The 18,655-nt window shown below is 43.8% G+C and overlaps 1 protein-coding gene across 3 annotated transcripts in view; it reads left to right on the top strand.

The window, feature by feature from the left end:
• Positions 1 to 18,655, top strand: part of LOC134353593 (src substrate protein p85-like) — a 92,770-nt gene that overhangs the window by 7,969 nt on the left and 66,146 nt on the right. For all 3 annotated transcript variants that reach the window (XM_063061690.1, XM_063061689.1, XM_063061688.1), the window contains exons 2-3: positions 6,957 to 7,040; positions 12,260 to 12,333. In XM_063061690.1, the coding sequence (XP_062917760.1) occupies positions 6,957 to 7,040; positions 12,260 to 12,333 (158 nt within the window). The remainder of the gene's footprint in view (positions 1 to 6,956; positions 7,041 to 12,259; positions 12,334 to 18,655) is intronic.

Raw genomic sequence — 18,655 nt, 5'->3', positions numbered from 1 at the left:
ATGCCCACGTTAGTGCGGTATTTCATTGATTTTGTTTATGGTTATTATTCTATTATGGATTTATTAAGTATGCCCACAAGAAAATGAATCTCCAGGTTGTATATGGTGACATGTATGTACTTTGATAATAAATTTACTTTGAACTTTGAATAAGGTGTAAAAGCTACAGAGAAAGTGTAGGTGGAAAATTAAAAATTGCAAGGTCTTAAAGAGGTTGATTGTGAGGGCAGGAGTCCATTTTAACATACCAGGGGACTAGTTAGTAGTCTTATGACACAGAGTCATAGAGAAATATAGCACAGAAACCAGCCTTTTGGCCTGTCTAGTCCGTGTGAAACTATTTAAACTGCCTACTCCCATCGACCTGTACCAGGACCAGGACCATGACCCTCCCCCTCCATACCCCTACTACCATGTACCTCTCCAAACTTCTCTTAAGCATTGAAATCGAGCTTGCATGCACCACTTGTGCTAGTACCTCATTCCACACTCTGAGGGAAGAAGTTTCCCTTTATGTTCCTCTTAAACTTTTTACTTATCACCCTTAATTCATGACCTCTGGTTGTAGTCCCACCCAACCTCAGTGGAAAAAGCCTGCTTGCATTTACTCTATCTAATTTTGTATACCTGTATTAAATCTCCTCTCAATCTTCTATGTTTTAAGGAATAAAGTCCTAATCTGTTCAATTTTCCGTTATAACTCAGGTCCTTCAGAGCCAGCAACACCTTTGTGAATTTTCTGTAGTCTTTCAAACTTATTTACATTTTTTCCTGTAGGTAGGTGACCAAAGTTGCACATGATATTCCAAATTGGGCTTCACCAATGTCCTGTACAATTTCAACATAACATGCCATCTTCTGTACTCAATACACTGATTTATGAAGGGCAATGTGCCAAAAGCTTTTTCCACCACCCTATCTACCTGTGACGCCACTTTCAATGACTTGTGGACCTGTATTCCCAGATCGCTTTGTTCTATCACACTCTCCAGTGCCCTACCATTCACTGTGTAGGGCCTACCCTGGTTGGTCCTACTGAAGTGCAATACCTTGCACTTGTCTGCATTAAGTTCCTTCTGCCATTTTTCAGCCCATTTTCCCACCTGATGTAGATCCCTCTGCAAGCCATGATAGCTTTCCTCACTGTCCACTACACCTCCAAGCTTGCTGTCATTCGCAAGTTTGCTGATCCAGTTAACGGTGGGGTCGATGCTGTCCTTGAGCCTTGTGGTTCATCCCTTAATACTTTTGTATCTTCTGCCTGAATGAGAGAGGGGAGAAGAGACGATGTCTGGGTTGGTCGGGGTCTTTGATTATGCTGGCTATTGTACTGAGGCAGCGAGAGGTCTAGGCGGAGTCCATAAGAGGGAAGGCTGGTTTAAGTGATGTGCAGTTTCCACAACTCTGCAGTTTCCCGCATCACATACAGTGCAGTTGCTATGCCAAGCTGTTATGCATTGAAGTAGGTGCATCAATTAAAAAATTTTTAAGGTTCAGCAGGGACATGAGGAAGTGGAGGTGTAATAAGTTTTCTTGGCTGTAGAATCTACGTGGTTAGACCTGGACAGGCTAATGATGATCTCTTCTAGGATCTTGAAGCTCTTAATGTCAACACTGTTGATATAAATGGGAGTATGTGCACTGCTCCCCTTCCTGAAGACAATGACCAGCTCTTTCATTTTGTTGACATCGAGGGAAAGGTTGTTGTCATGCCACAATGTCACTAAGCTCTCTATCTCCTTCCTGTACTCTGACTCATTATTATCTGAGATACAGTCCACTATGGTGGTATCATCTGCAAACTTGTCAATGGAGTTAGAGCAGTATCTGGCCACACAGTGTACAAGGAGTAGATTAGGATGGGTTATTCAAGATTCGTAAGGAGAAATGTATTCACTAGGAGGCTCATGGATTGTTGATGTTCTCTGAGAGGGCTGTGGACATTTAGTCATTGAGTTCATTCAAGTCACGGATGGCTAGATTTAGAGTCAAGGAACAGTCCCTTTGACTCAATTTGTCCATGCCAGCCATACTGCCCATCAAGCTAGTCCCATTTGCCCATGCTTGCTCCATATACCCTTGTATTCCTGTCTATGTACTTATTCAAATGTCTTTTAAATATTGTTATTGTGCCTGTCTCCAGCAGCTCATTCTGTATACCGACCACCTTCTGTGTGAAGAAGTTGCCCCTCAGGTCCTTCTTAAATCTTTCACCTCTCACGGTAAACTTCTAGTTTTTAGCTCCCCTTTCCTTGGAAAAAAGGCTCTGCGTTCACCCTATTTATACCCCTCATGATACATTTCTCATCTCTCAGTCTCCTAAATTTCAAGGCCTGTCCAACCTCTCCCCATAACTCATGCCCCTGAGTCCTGGCAGGATCGTTGTAGATCTTCTCTGCCCTCACTCCAGTTTAATTATGTCTATCCTATAAAAGGATGACCAAAGCAGTGCACAATACCACACGTGCGATTGCAGCAACGTACAACTGAAGCATCATGTCCTAACTCCTTGACTGATGAAGACCAACATGCCAAATGCCTTCTCTGCCCTGTCTACCTGTGCCACCTTCAGAAAACTGTGCATTGGTACTCCTAGATCCCTTTGTTCACAACACTCCCCCAGGGTCCGATCATTTGGTCTGTATGTCCTACCTTGGTTTGACTTCCCAAAATGTAACAGTTTGCTCTTATCTGAATTGTAAGCAATTTTCCAATATTCAGCTCCACTGCCTGGTCAAGATGCCCCTCTAATTTTTGATAACCATGTTCACTGTCTAAATGTTATACAAAATCAAGGGATATGGAGATCACCACCATCATCATTATCTGCAACGTCGTATGATGTAGGCAATCACGGTCTTGACCATGATTGTTCTTGGCAAATTTTTCTACAGAAGTGGTTGGCCATTGCCTTCTTCTTGGCAGCGTCTTTACAAGACGGGTGACCCCAGCCATTATCAATGCTCTTCCGAGATTGTCTGCCTGGCGTTGGTGGTCACATAACCAGGACTTGACATATGCACCAGCTGTTCATACGACCATTTACCACAGCTCCCATGGCTTCACGTGACCCAGATCGGTCAGGGTGTGGGGCTGAGCAAGTGCTGCACCTTATCCAAGGGTGACCTGCAGTCCAGCAGAGGGAAGGAGAGCCTTGCACTTCCTTTGATAAAGATGTATCTCCACCCCACCACATTTAGTATAGAGATGATGTATCAAAATGGCACAGTGTGGTGACTTGGCTAAAGGGGCCAGGTGTCTTATTCTTTCTCCTGTACCTAATGTTATATTCTTAAGCCAAGGATCCATCTGCCTTCAGGGTTGACATAATCTGTTTTGCAGCCCTACTTTTGTATCACAGAGGAGATCAGCTGGGCTTCTGGCCAGTGGACTTCAACCAGCAGCTGAAGAGTTTATTTTTGTGAGAGTTTGATATAAGCAAAGTGGCTGCTGTGTTTCTCAGTGAATAAGGCTTCAAAAGTGCTCCACCGTTGCTTTGAGGCCCACTCGGATTTACCATGAACACTACCTCACTTTTTTCTCTCTTTTGCAATATTTATTTAATTTATTTTAAAAATATATATACTAACTGTAATTTACATCATTTTATCCATGTTCTGCTGCTGCTTTGCAGCAAATTTCATGACCTATGACAGTGATAGTAAATTTGATTCTGATTTTAATATAGCAAATTTTAGGACACCTATTCCAGTATTTTCATGTCTGAAGAAATGATCAATTTTTGTTTCTGTGGGGAGGATTCTAATATTCTCGTGCTAATATTATTTTGGAACTGTATATGTTATCATAACTATGTGACCATAGGTACTGTGTTTTGTACATTGAGCCCGGGGGAACACTGGTTCGTTTAGGTGTATACAGTTATGGTTGAATGACAATGAGCTTTAACTAAGAGCATCAGGAATTTGGATAGAATGTGCAGCTAGAAATGCATGGATTTCTTGTGCAGTTGGCCCTTCTGTTCACTACCTGTTCTAGCCACAATCTAAAGTGATTTGGAATCATTCCATTTTCCAGCACTGGCTGTGGCCCAACAGGCCTTGGTGTGTAAGCTGCTCTGACAACGATCAAGTATAATGAAGGTGCTCTCCTTCAATAGAAACGATGCACCTCAACTCCAACGACTGAATCCTTAATCTGCAACACTGCCTTTTATTGACCTCTGCTACTGTAAATACTGCCTTTGTTTTATCTCCTGCACAGTAGCATAATGCTTTACAGTGCCAGTGACACTCTTCCTTCTAATCTGCGTGGGTGCACAGCCTTGCAGTGACTGAAAGGCTCGTGTGCACATGGCCTGTGTGGCTGTGGGGCTGGAATTGGGCGCAGCTAGAAAAAAGTTTACAGAACGGGAAAGATTTTCTTTTGTACTGCATTTCGTTAGACCGTTCAATTAATAACTAAAATCAAAAGTGTGATTTTTAAATTTTCATTCTAAACATTATAGTATGCATATTACAAAAAAAACATTTAAAGTAGCTTGCTGTTTTCAGGCCATGTAAAAATTCCCTGCCCAGAGCAATGGTGGGTCAGCTCAGCTGAAAAAAAAATAATTGGAGGAAACGTTGGCCAGTGACCCTGGTTCAATTCCCGCTGCTGTCTGTAAGGAGGTTGTAAATTCTCCCCTTGACTGTTTACTTCCTCCAGGTGCTCCAGTTTCCTCCCACATTCTGAAAACATGCGGGTTAGTAGGTTAATCGGTCACTTGGGGGTATTTGGGTGGCATGTGCTCATCGTGCTGCAAAGGCCTACTCTATCCCTAAATAAAATAAATAAATTTCACAGGCTTCAGTTTTAATACTTTCTTCCCTAACCCTCACCCTCTTCTTTTATAACGTAGGTGATTGTTATTCAGCTGAGCGCACAAGGTGGTGATTAGAAGTAAGGGGGTTGTGGATTGGAAGGCAGTGGACTGAAGCAGTGTGGCCAGTCCTGTCTTGAGTGCAGCCCAGTCGCTCTAAAGCTCATCAGAGGCTCTCACTGGCAGTTTAAGCATACTTGATTCAATTAAAACTTGCAATGAACAATCTGCTGGAAGAAATCAGTGAGTGAAGCAGCATGTGTGTAGGGGGAGGGAGGGAAATCAACATCCATCGTCAGGAAACCCCACCACCCAGGCCATGCTCTCTTCTCGATTCTGTACCGTCTTCCTGATGGTAGCCACCTTGGGACTCACATCACCACGTTCAGGATCAGTTATTATCCCTCAGCCATCAGGCTCTTGAATAAGTGGCGATAACTTCACTCAATTTCACTTGCCCCATCACTGAACTGTTCCCACAACCTGTGGACTCCCTTTCAAGGACTCTTCATCTTTGTGTTCTTGATATTTATTGCTTATTTATTACTATTATTTCTTTTGTATTTGCAGTTTGTTGGTTGATTGAGTGTGGTCTTTGATTCTATTCTGGTTTTTGGATTTGCTGTGAATACCTGAAAGACAATGAATCTCAGGGTTATATATGGTGACGTATATGTACTTTGATAACAAGTTTACTTTGGACTTTGAAACGTGATTGTTTCTCTTTCCATGGATGCTGCCTGATCTGCAGGGTATTTCCAGCATTTTCGGTTTTCCTTGCACAGAGCCATAGAGCACTACAACACAGAAACAGACCCTTCGGCCCGTCCATTCTGAACTGATGAACCATACCTCTCTCATCCATTGACCTTATCCAAACTTCTCAAGTGTTGCAGTTGAACCCACGTTCACCACGTCTGCTGGCAGCTCGTTCCACACTTGCTTTGCCCTCTGAGTGAAGAAGATCCCCCTCAGATCTAGGCCCAGAGTGTGTTGAAGTGACAGGGTCCAGGTGCTAGTACAAGGGATGACCCGGTGTTTGGACAGTTTCAATGCTGGGCTGGATGGATTGAAAAGGTCGGGTGTCGGGACCAGAAGCAAGGGTTGAGCTGGTTCTGCTTGTTCTTCCGGGGCGTTTACTCTGCTCTCCGCAGCACTGGGGCTGATGCTGTGGCCTGCTCTTGGTTTCCTGTCTGCGAGCTCTGGTTTTTGCTCTGTGGTGTGATGGACTGTGGTGAGGCTATAGGCCTGCTCCGGGTTTCGCGTCTGTGAGCACCGTTTTTTGCTCCTCTATATGATTAGCTGAGGCCGTGGGCCTGGTCTGGGCTTTGTGTCTATGGACTCTCTTTTGTTCGGAATGCTATTGCTTGCTTTTATTGTTTGTTTTTTTTCTCTCTCTCTGTACATTGGGTGCACAGAGTTGGTCTTTTTAATGGAGTCTTTCGGGTTTCTTGTTTAGGTGCTGCCTATAAGGAGACGAATCTCAAGGTTGTACAAATTATACGTGATTTGATAATTAATGTACTTTGAAATATTTTGCATTTAAGCTCCTGCATTTTGTTTGTAGGCTTTTATTCATTAATGCAGTAAACTGGGAGTTATTTTGGATCTTCTAGCCAATGTTAGATTAGCTTTGTTTGTCACATATGAAGTATGACATTTGTGCCAATCCGAGGATGTGCTGGGGGCAGCCTGCATGTGTTGCCATGGTTCCAGTGCCAACATAATATGCCCACAATTTGTTAATCCTAATCCGTAGGTCCTTGGAACGTGGGAGGAAACTGGAGCCCCCGGAGGAAACTCGTGGTCACGGGGTGAATGTAGAAATGCCTCTCAGGTGGGGGCGGAATTAAAGCCTTGTTGCTAGAGCTATGTTAACCACCACTCTCTTTATCCTTGGCACATTATCTGTAAAGAACATGATATCACTTCAATCTTATATTTATGTTGATGAGGTTGTGCTAGGGTGCAGTTTAATGTCTGCCTTTTTAACATGCCGGCGTTCCAAAAAGGGCTTCATTGGCCATAAAATACTTTTGGGTGACTGAAGTGTTGTGACAGTTGCTAGACAAATGCAAATATTTATTCTGCATGGTTGGCATTGGGTTGTCACTGATGTCAATATCTCTTCCAGATGTGGAAAGCAGCTGCCGGTCGGACTATTTCCGTCACAGCATCGGATGATGGTGATGATTGGGACACTGACCCTGACTTCGTGGTAAGATTTTTTTGGGTTTCTCCTCACAACTTGGTTTTTGTATACCGGCTTTCAAACTCCTGGTACGTTCCAGAGCTGCCAATGAAGCCAATGGGTTGTTGAGTTGTACAGCAGGAAAATGCCTCCCTCCACTCACCATCAAGCACCCATTACACTAATTTCAACATTCCCAACATCTCCCTGATTCTGCCATTTGCCAAAACAGCACATCGCAGGGTCTGGCCTCCCCTCTGTGGACTCTGTCTATACTTTTCCCTGTCTCAGTAAAGCAGCCAGCATAATTGAAGACCCCACCCACCATGGACATTGTCTCTTCACGCCCCCCCCGCCCCCCAATCGGGAAGAAGATACAAAGGCCTGAAAGCGCATATCACAAGGGCAGTTTCTACCCCATTCTTGAGGAGCAAATTGTAGGGAAGGACCTCCTGAATGATAAAATGGTGGACTCCCGGCCTCCCGATCTACCTCGTTATGATCTTGCAATTCATTGTTTATCTGCACTGTACTTTCTTGATAGTGTTTACACTTTATTGTGTATTGATGTTGTTTTACCTTATTCTAGCTCCATGCACTCTGTATTGATTATGATTTGTCTGAACAGTACGCAGGGTGAGCTTTCCACTGCATGTGACAATAATAAACCAAATCCACTAGGTGTAATTCACAGTGGCCATTTTATCTGCCAACCTACATCTGTGTAATATAGGAGGAGAAAGAAGCACCAATGGGGGGTGGGAGTAGGGGAGACTGGAGTATCTGGGGGTAGGGGCGGAGACTGGAGCATCTGGGGGTGGGGGAGACAAGGGCAGCCAGGGGAAACCCATGCAATTACCGGGAGAATATTCCACAAAGCAACAAATTTCACACCATATAAGACATCGATGCTGAGCCTGCTTCTGATTTTTGACTCCGTATGTACAGTGCCCGAAGTCGGGATTGAACCGGATCACTGGGGCTAAGCAGCGTTTAGCTCTAAACGCTGCTGTGTTGCATCTTCCCTACAATTTGCTCTCGCAGTTTTGTTGCTGTGGGGAAATGTACCAGTTAATCAAACATAAACCACAAAAGATTCTGCAGCTGCTGGGAATGTGGAGTAGCACGGACAAAATCAGAAGCTGGCCCTTTAGCCCATCATGCTCATCCCATCCTTTTAGTCCATTGTTTGCCCTCGTGAAGACTGCATCCTTCTATGTACCTTGCCCATTTAACCCCTCTGTGTCTAAACCCCTCTTAAATGTAGGAATTGTACCTGATTGCACCAATACCTCTGGCAGCACGTTCCAGATATTAAACACCCTCTGAAAGGAATAGAACCAAACCCCTCAGATCTACAGCCTGTTTAATGACTGGGACACTGGAGTCAATTTTATCAGTATCTCTTCCGATGCTACATAAACGCGGTGACAAGGTGGCACAATAATTTAACAGTTTGCACAATGCTTTGCAGCGTGGTGTAACTGTGAACGAGATCAGCAGAGACACTGAAGCTGATATAGAAGTTTTCATTCAGTCAAGCAAGCAGGAATCATACTGGAAGATGAGGCCTCCCTGAACCAATATTACATAACATTTTTATATGCTAGAGATCAAAGGTAACAGCAGGACAATTCTAAAGTTACAATGTATCTACAATGCTTCCTTTGAATTTCATATAATTTTCAAACACCTTGATCTTCACACCAGCACTCCACACACCCAAAATGACTGTTAATCCCCACTGACTCTAGGCTGCATTCATGCATATGCAGACATCTCAGGTCAAATGGAGTGTTTCTTTATTTCTAATCCACCCCAGTCTGCAGCTCCAAGAACACCAGTGTTCGGGGCTGCATTTTAAATTCAATCTACAATCCACATTCAGGTCTGAGGACTGGTTGCTATTGAAATTAATATTTGCTATATACCATAATTCCAGAATGTCCTACACAGCACTGGCTGTAGGATCAGGGTTCAGCTCCTGTCACTGCCTGCAAGGAATTTGTACGTTTTCCCTGTGTCTTTGTGGGTTTCCTCTCTCATTTCAAAAATGTATGGATTAAGGTTAGTGAGTTGCACATTATTTTGGTGCCAGAAAGCGTAGCGACAACACAATCCTCACTGAGTTGATTTGATGCAAATGGCACATGTCACTGTGTGTTTCGATGGACATGTGACAAACAAAGTTTATCTTTGTTTGTTGTCTATCTGTAATTACTCACCAGACCACCTGTTGATGGCAGTAGGTGGCGAACCACATTGAGAACAGAGCAGATTTGGGTGCAGGTGGTCATTGTTCATTCCTTGGAGGGTATTAATGAGTTGGGATTTCCCAAAAACCTGATGGTTTTGTAGTCATCCAGCTTCTGTCGTATTTGAGTCTAAATTCCCTGGCCCCTTTGTATTTGAGCTCACGTTTGAATCAGTGGTTCAGAACTCAGTAACTAGACCCCGCCCCCCCCGCCTTCCTTTCAAATGCTGCAGGCAGGCCTTTCCCTTGTAGCCGAGGGGATGGGTGAGGCATCTGAGCATCTGCACCTCTTGCACTGCAGCGCTGCCTCGAGGTGGTGAGAAGCAAACCTGGAGCCACAATCTCCTGAAGCACGTCTTGAGACAGATACTTTTTAAAAAAAAAAAAAAAAATTTCGTGATACATTGCAGAATAGGCCCTCCCAGCCCTTCAAGCCATGCTGCTGAGCAACCCGGATTTAACACTAACCTAATCACAGCACAATTTACAAAGACCAATTAACCAACCCGCTACGTCTTTGGACTGTGGGAAGAACCTGGAGCGCCCAGGGAATACCCATGCGTTTCACCGGGAGGGCGTACAGACGCCTTACGGGTAACGCTGGAAGTGAACTTTGAACTTCAATGCCCCGAGCTGTAATAATATCACACTTGTGCTATGCTACCATGATTAATCATGGAATTGTAATGGGGTAGGAGGAGGCTAATTGGCTCTTCAAGCCTATTCTCTCTCCTGGTGGAACGACCCCTTTACACTTGGAGTTACTGAACTCTACAGCACAGAAGCAGGCCTTTGGAGTGACCTATTATCCTGCCTATTCCCATTGACTTGCACCCGGACCACGGACCTGGAAATCGCTCCCGCATCCATCACTTTTAATGGAAGCTCAATCCACACTCTCACCACTCTCTGAGTGATTGAGTGAAGAAGTCCCCCCCGCCGTTCTCCTTAAATACTCTACCTTGCACCCTTAATTCATGACCTCTAGTTCTCATCTCACACAGCCTCAGTGCAAAATGTCTGCTTTCATTTACCCTACCTATATCTCTCTTAAATCTCCCCTTATTCTCTAGTGCTTGTGAGAATGAAGTCCCAACCTAAATAACCTTTCCCTGTAACTCACATCTTCAGGTCTTGACAACATCCTTGCAAAGTTTCCCTGCCCTCCTTCAATCTTACTGACATCTTTCTTGGCCGTAGGTAACCAGAATTACACACAGTGCTCCAAATTAGGCCTCACTAATGTCTTGTACAACTTCAAAGCAACATCCCAGCTCCTGTACTCAATACTTTATTTTTCCCTGTGTGTTATTCTCCCTCAACTGACACTTCACTCCCCCTTAGAAGGCACTGGTTGTGTTTCCAGCACTTGTTTTTTGCTATCAAAAAGAACATCCTGGTGATAAGCCTTTGGCACTAAATATGTATTTTGTTTCCTTCTGGGCATATCCTGCAGTCTTTCCTTTTTATTTCACACTAGCTAATAAATTAGGCTCGGATGGCAGGGTGATGATACATCTCTAACAACGGAGGTGTAAACCACTCCTTCCTTCTGCTAGACTGCTAGTCAACCTTGGGTGAGGTTCAGCCCCCTGATCAGGGTCACACGAAGCCATGGGAGCAGGTGGTGGATAGTCGTTCGAGCAGCTGGTGCACATCACAAGTACTGGTTACGTGACCACTGATGCCAGGCAGACAATCTCTGAAGGGTATTGATAATTGCTGTGGTCACCAGGCTTGTAAAAATGCTGCCCAGAAGAAGGCAATGGCAAAGCACTTCAGTAGAAAAATTTTCCAAGGACATTCATGGTCATTGTCAGAGCAACAGCGTGAAGGGGGTGAAGGGGGTTCTTCCCCACAGGCAATAATCCCTCGCTCAGTAGACAGATGGAAGACCATGATCACCCACGTCAAATGACAAGGCACAAAATCATCCATGTCATAAGAAATAGCACACAACAATGCTGAAGAAATTAGCATTGATCTATTGATACAATATAGGGGGCAACACTTAAGGTGACTACAGGTATGTATTGGGGGAGGGATGTCAGAGATTTTTTTTTTACACAGTTATGGGCGTGGAACGCTTTGCCAAGGTGGTAGCAGAGCCAGGTACATTAGCAACCTTTAAGAATCTGTTAGATAGGCACATGGAAGATGTAAAAATGAAGGGTCAGATTGATCTTAAAGTAGGTTAAGAGGTCAGCACAACATTGTGGGCTGAAGGGCCTGTACTGTGCTGTAATGTTCTATGTTCACCCCTACAGAATCAGAATCAGGTTTATTATCACTGGCATATGTCGTGAAATTTGTTAACTTAGCGGCAGCAGTACGATGCAATACATGATAATATAGAAAAATAAATAAATTACTGGATATGTGTATATTAAATAGTTAAATTTAAGTGCAAAAACAGAAATAATAAAAAGAAATGAGGTATTGTTCATGGGTTCAATGTCCATTTGGGAATCGGATGGCAGAGGGGAAGAAGCTGTTCCTGAATCGCTGAGTGTGTGGCTTCAGGCTTCTGTACTTCCTTCCAGATGGTAACAATGAGAAGCAGGCACGTTCTGGGTGGTGGGAGGTCCTTCCAATGGACAGGCAGTTGATTCCAGACTTTCCCTCTGTATTTTATATCAGAAATGTTAAACTTTGTGTCTTTGTCAGTACAGATCACAATTTGAGTTGAGGAGGAGGAACAAGCCTGGCATAGAGTCATAGAATAATACAGCAGGAAGACAGGCCCTTCGGCCCAGCTGTTGCATGCCAGCCATGGCATTCTCCCTGCTAGTCCCAGTTGCCTGCATTCGGCCAGTAACCCTCCCCTCCATGTACACATCCACATGCCTCTTAAATGTTGCACTGTACCCACCTTGACCACCTCATCTGGTGCTATAGGTGAATTATATCTGCAGTTATTTTGCTAGGTTCCTTTATCGATGATTTCTATCTAGTTGGCTAACATATTTAATGTTCTGATCTTGTTAATCAGAATGACTTGACTGAGAAGGAGCAGCGATGGGGAGCCAAGTCGGTCCAGGGATCTGGACACCAGGCCCACATTAAGTAAGTACTTTTCTTTAGGTGACGGTGGCTGCATGCCTCTTTATTGCTGTAGGTAACTCATTAACACATTATGTGCATTTGGAATTCTTTGCTTCAACCTGCAACCACTTGGTAATTGGTACTTCGCATCCTGTGTTCTGGTGAGTTTCTCCTCAATTTTTGAGACTTTGGGTTAAAGTTGTTGTGAAAGTATCATCTCGGCTTGAATGAGGTTGTTTTTACTCCACTCTTAACACATGACGTCCTGCAGATGCTGGAAATCTTGAGCAACATACACAAAATGCTGGAGGAACTCAGCACAGAACCACAGAACGTTACAGCACAGAAACAGGCCTTTTGGCCCTTCCTGGCTGTGCTGAACCATTTTTCTCCCTAGTCCCATTGACTTGCACCCGGATCATATCCCTCCATACACCTCTCATCCATGTAACTGTCCGAGTTTTTCTTAAATGTTAAAAGTGAGCCCGCATTTACCACTTCATCTGGCAGTTCATTCCACACTCCCACCACTCTGTGTGAAGAAGCCCCCCCCCAATGTTCCCTTTAAACTTTCCCCCTTCACCCTTAACCCATGTCCTCTTTTTTTTCTTCCCTTGCCTCAGTGGAAAAAGCCTGCTTGCATTCACTCTATCTATACCCATCATAATTTTATATACTTCTATCAAATCACCCCTCATTCTTCTACGCTCCAGGGAATAAAGTCCTAACCTATTCAACCTTTCTCTGTAACTGAGTTTCTCAAGTCCCAGCAACATCCTTGTAAACCTTCTCTGCACTCTTTCAACCTTATTAATATCCTTCCTGTAATTTGGTGACCAAAACTGCACACAATACTCCAAATTTGGCCTCACCAATGCCTTATACAACCTCACCATAACATTCCAGCTCTTATACTCAATACTTTGATTAATAAAGGCCAATTTACCAAAAGCTCTCTTTACGACCCTATCTACCTGTGACGTCACTTTTAGGGAATTTTGTATCTGTATTCCCAGATCCCTCTGTTCTACTGCACTCCTCAGTGCCCTACCATTTACCTTGTATGTTCTACCTTGGTTTGTCCGTCCAAAGTGCAATACCTCACACTTGTCTGTGTTAAATTCCATCTGCCACTTTTCAGCCAATTTTTCCAGCTGGTCCAAATCCCTCTGCAAGCTTTGAAAACCTTCCTCACTGTCCACTTCACCCTCAATCTTTGTATCATCAGCAAAATTTGCTGATCCAATTTGCCACATTTATCATCCAGATCATTGATACAGATGACAAATAGCAATGGACCCAGCACTGATCCCTGTGGCACACCACTAGTCACAGGCCTCCACTCAGAAGCAATCCTCTACTACCACTCTTTGGCTTCTTCCATTGAGCTAATGTCTAATCCAATTTACTACCTCTCCATGTATAGAGTGCATCTCTGCATTCATGTTGCCGCTGTTAATGGAAAACCTTTTTGTGAATTGAAAATGGACACCAGTGATTGTTGGTTAGTAATGAGGGTAAACTCTTCCATACAAGTACTGGTTGAAACTGTTTTATACCCTAACCAGACTCAAGGCCCCTTCCAATCTGCATAATTTTTCTCTACAGTGGAAAGGGAATGTGATGCAAAGGCTTTAGCCACTCACATTCATCATTTATAACTATGACATGACTTCAGTCGTACCATAAGGTGAAGCATCACAGCAAAGCTACACTAGCAGGTCCGGCAGTATCAGACATCGGAGTAGAGTTAGACCATTTGGCTCATCGAGTCTGCTCTGCCATTCCATCATGTCTGATTTATTAACCCTCTCAACCCCCTTCTCCTGCCTTCTCCCCATAAACTGTTATACACTTACTAATCAAGAACCTATCAACCTCTGCTTTAAATATACCCAATGACTTGGGTATTGGTAAATATACCCAGCCGTCTGTGACAATGAGTTCCAAAGGTTTGTCTCCTCTGGCTAAAGAAATTCCTCTTTGTCTCTGTTCTAAAGGGACGTCCTTATATGCTGTGCCCTCTGGTTCTGGACTCCCTCACTACAGGAAATATCCTCTCCATGTCCACTCTATCTAGGCCTTTCAATATTCAATGGGTTTCAATGAGATCCTCCCTCATTCCTCAACTCGTGTGAATATACATCTATGGAGGGGACAAACAGTGGACCTTCTCCTAGAGTGGAAAGCAGTTTGCTCTCTAAATTCTACCCCATACAGATTGCTTTTGAGTGATCGTATAGGCAGTGAAGACCATTAAACAGTCTGTCTGGGATGAGTGCTTAAAGAGTATACATGATTATTCGGTCAAAGTCAGACACAGACTTGTACAGTTTAAAACAATACATAGACTCCATTATTCCAAAGAAAAGTTGCACAGTTTCTACCCTGATGTTTCACCAGTTTGCATAGATGTAAATCTGTGAACAGTAACTTGTCACATTCATTCTGGCCATGTTGTAAGCTTTATGCATACTGGAAAAGTATTTTTCACTGTTTCTCTGAGGCTTTTGGGAAGCAGTGTGGCTGTATTATTTGGAACGGTGATTGCCAAGAAGTTAATCCTGCAAATGTGGAAAATGGACTCTGTGCCTACGTACAATCTGTGGCTGAGAGAACTGGCAAATACTCTACATTTGGAGAGACTTGAGACTATATAATGAGGACTGAGGGGACATCTTTGAAAAGATATGGGGCCCTGTATTGGACTTTCTCATGGGGTGAGGACTGAGATTTTTTGGTGCGGTGCACCTCTGCTGTGTGCATTTACCTTTGCCTTTATATTTTTCTCCCTTTTGCTGCTCAATATTTAATTTAATTTTGTTATGGTTGTGGTTTTTGTGGATGTGCTATTTTTTTTTGGTGTTTTTTTGTTTGTAATAAATAAAAATAAATAATAAAAATAAAAGTCTTCCCTAATGCTGAGGGAACTCAACAGGATTTTCGGTATGAAATGTCGACTGTTCATTCTTCTTCATGCCTGACTTGCTGAGTTCCTCTAGCGTTTTGTGTGTGTTGTTCACTTCCCTCTTCCTCTCTTTGTGAATGAAACAGACCGTATTTAAAGAGAATGGGGAATATATTGAATCCTTCTGCAGCCTTGCAATGAACCTTTCCAGGCTACAATTTTTTTATTGATTGAGATACAGTGCAGGATAGTTCCTTCAGCCCTTCGAGCTGCACCACCCAGCAACCCCCGATTTAACCCTAGCCTAATCAAGGGGCAATGTGCAAAGACCAATTAACCCACCAGCTGGACTGTGGGAGGAAACCAGAGCACTTGGAGGAGACCCACACGGTCCCGGGGAGAACGTACAAACTCCTTACAGACAGTGGCGGGAATCGAACTCTGGATGCTGGTACTGTAAAGTGTTGTGCTAACCACTAAGCTACTGTGCTGTGCCCCCAACAAATCTACCACTTTTGGCCTCATAAGGTATTGAAAAGTAGCAGCTAAGTATTTCGATGAGGATCGGTGGAAATTTGGAAGAGGGCATGGCGACAGGGACTCTGTCTTGATGCTTCAGAGCTGACAGATTTCTGATGTTTTAGCTAATACTATAATGAGTAAAATTATTGATACAAATGTCAGTTTTCACTTTTAAACCATTGCATTTAAAAAAAAAAAATTTGGGGGATCTGGGCAGTTGCTGGAAGGATTGCCCATCTCCTAACGCTTTTGAAAAGGTGGTGGTGAGGTGCCGTCTTCAACCACTGTACGTTTTCTATCAAAGAAAACCTCAGAGTGCTGTTAGGCAGGGAGTTCCAGAATACAAGTGGTGCAAGTACCTTGTGCTGTCAGGAAGTGAGCCACTTTCCTCAGGATGCCCAGTCTCTAACCTGCTCACGGGTATTTCTGAGGCTCATCCCATTGATTTTCTGTTCAATGGTGACCCTCAAGTAGTAGCTGGTGGGGGGATCAACAGAGGAGGTTTACGAGAATGATTCTGGGACTGAAATGGTTAATGTACGAGGAGCGTTTGGCTCTGGGCCTGTACTTGCTGGAGCTTAGAAGAATGAAGGATGAATCTCATTGAAACCTAAAGGATATCATCAGGCCTAGGTAAGAGTGGATGTGGAGAAGATGTTTCCAATAATGGGAGAGTGGGACCAGAGGGCGCAGCCTCAATACAAGGACTTCTGATAAGTTTGTAGAATTCCAAGTTCAAAGTAAAATTAATTCTCAGAGTCTGTACATGTCACCACATACAACCCTGAGGGGGTTCTTTTTCTGCAGGCATACTTAGCAAATCTATAGAACAGTAACTGTAAACAGGATCAACGGACAATAATTGTGCAAATATAAATAAATAGCAATAAATGATGTGCATGGACTAACAAGATAAAGAGTCCTTGCAATGAGACCATCGGTTGTGAGAACTCCAGAAATAGAATGAGCGTAGCTAGCACCTTTAGTTCAAGAGCCTGATGATTGAGGGGTAGTAACTGTTCTGGAACCTGGTGGTGTGAGTCCTGATTGCAGCAGTGACCCTGCATGGTGAGGATCTTTTGATGGATTCTGCTTTTCTATGGCAACTAATTCGTCACCACAGATGACTGTGGAGGGGAAATCATTGGGTATATTTAAAGTGGATGTTGATAGGTTCTTCATTAGTAAGGACATTAAAGATTATGATGAGAAGATCGGAGAATAGGGTTGAGAGAGAAAATAAATCAACCATGATTGAATAGCAGACCAGATTTGATCAGCCAAATGACTTGATTCTGCTCCTTGTGGTCTAATTGGCAATGACATTGAACATCAGTGATGGGAGATTTGCATCTCCCTTGTTAGAAATGGTCATTTGTTGGGAACTTTTATTTGTAAATGTTACTTGATTAAAGGATCCTATCACCAAACCTATCTTTGCTTCCCCCTCACAGTATGCAGCTCTATAAAACTCTGGTTAGGCCACACTTGGAGTACTGTGTCCAGTTCTGGTCGCCTCACTATAGGAAGGATGTGGAAGCATTGGAAAGGGTACAGAGGAGATTTACCAGGATGTTGCCTGGTTTAGAGAGTATGCATTATGATCAGAGATTAAGGGAGCTAGGGCTTTACTCTTTGGCGAGAAGGAGGATGAGAGGAGATATGATAGAGGTGCACAAGATAGTAGGAATAGATAGAGTGGACAGCCAGCGTCTCTTCCCCAGGGCACCACTGCTCAATACAAGGGGACATGGCTTTAAGGTAAGGGGTGGGAAGTTCAAGGGGGATATTAGAGGAAGGTTTTTAACTCAGAGTGGTTGGTACGTGGAATGCACTGCCTGAGTCAGTGGTGGAGACAGATACACTAGTGAAATTTAAGAGACTACTAGACAGGAAATGGAGGAATTTAAGGTAGGGGTTATATGGGAGGCAGGGTTTAAGGGTCGGCACAATGTTGTGTGCTGAAGGATCTGTACTGTGCTGTACTATTCTATGTTCTCACACTTAGCTTTCCACAGGGATTACTCCCTCAGTGAGTCCCTTGACTAATCATTCCCTACCTGCTAATCTCCCTCCTGGCACTTATCCCTGCAAGCAGTTAAAGTGCTACACTTGCCCATTCACCTCCTCCCTCACTTCCATTCAGGGCCCCAAACAGTCCTTCCAGGCGAGGCAACACTTCACCTGCGAATTTTGTGGGATCGTGTATTGTGTCTGTTGCTCCCTATGGGGCTTTGTCTACATTGGTGTCGCTCCATCCACCAAATGCAGAGCTTCCCTGTGGTAAAACACTTCAATTCCCAATCTCGTTTCAACATGTCAGTTCATAGCCTCCTCTTGTGCCACGATGAGGCCACCCTCGGGATGGAGGAGCAACACCTGGTATTCCTTCTGGGTAGTCTCCAACCTGATGGCATGAATATCGATTTCTCCTTCCAGTAAAAAAAAGATTCTCTTCCCCTTCCTTTTTCTTCTATTCCCCACTCTGACCTCTATCTCTTCTCGCCTGCCTATCGCCTCCCCCTAGTGCCCCTCCTCATTCTCTTTCTCCCATGGTCCACCCTCCTCTCCTATTAGATTCCTTCTTCTCCAGTCCTTTACCTTTCCACCCAGCTGGCTTCAGCTATCACCATCTAGCCGTGCTCTTTCCCCTCTCCCAACCTTTATATTCTGGCATCTACCTCCTTCCTTTCCTGTCCTGAAGGACAATCATGGTCCAAAACATCAACTGTTTATTCCTCTCCATAGATGCCGCCTGACCTGCTGAGTTCCTCCAGCATTTTGTGTGTGTTGCAAAGAATTTCCAGCAGATATCTGAATGTTGGCTAGGTCTTGCTGTATGCATGTGTGACCTGCTTCATTATTGAAGTCAGCTGTGTGTAGAAAACCATTCCTTTGAGTATTTTAATTTTC

Source organism: Mobula hypostoma, chromosome 11, assembly GCF_963921235.1.
Source record: "Mobula hypostoma chromosome 11, sMobHyp1.1, whole genome shotgun sequence".
Lineage (NCBI taxonomy): Eukaryota > Metazoa > Chordata > Chondrichthyes > Myliobatiformes > Myliobatidae > Mobula > Mobula hypostoma.
Note: the sequence above shows the minus strand (reverse complement) of the source record. Positions and strands in the feature narration are given on the sequence as shown.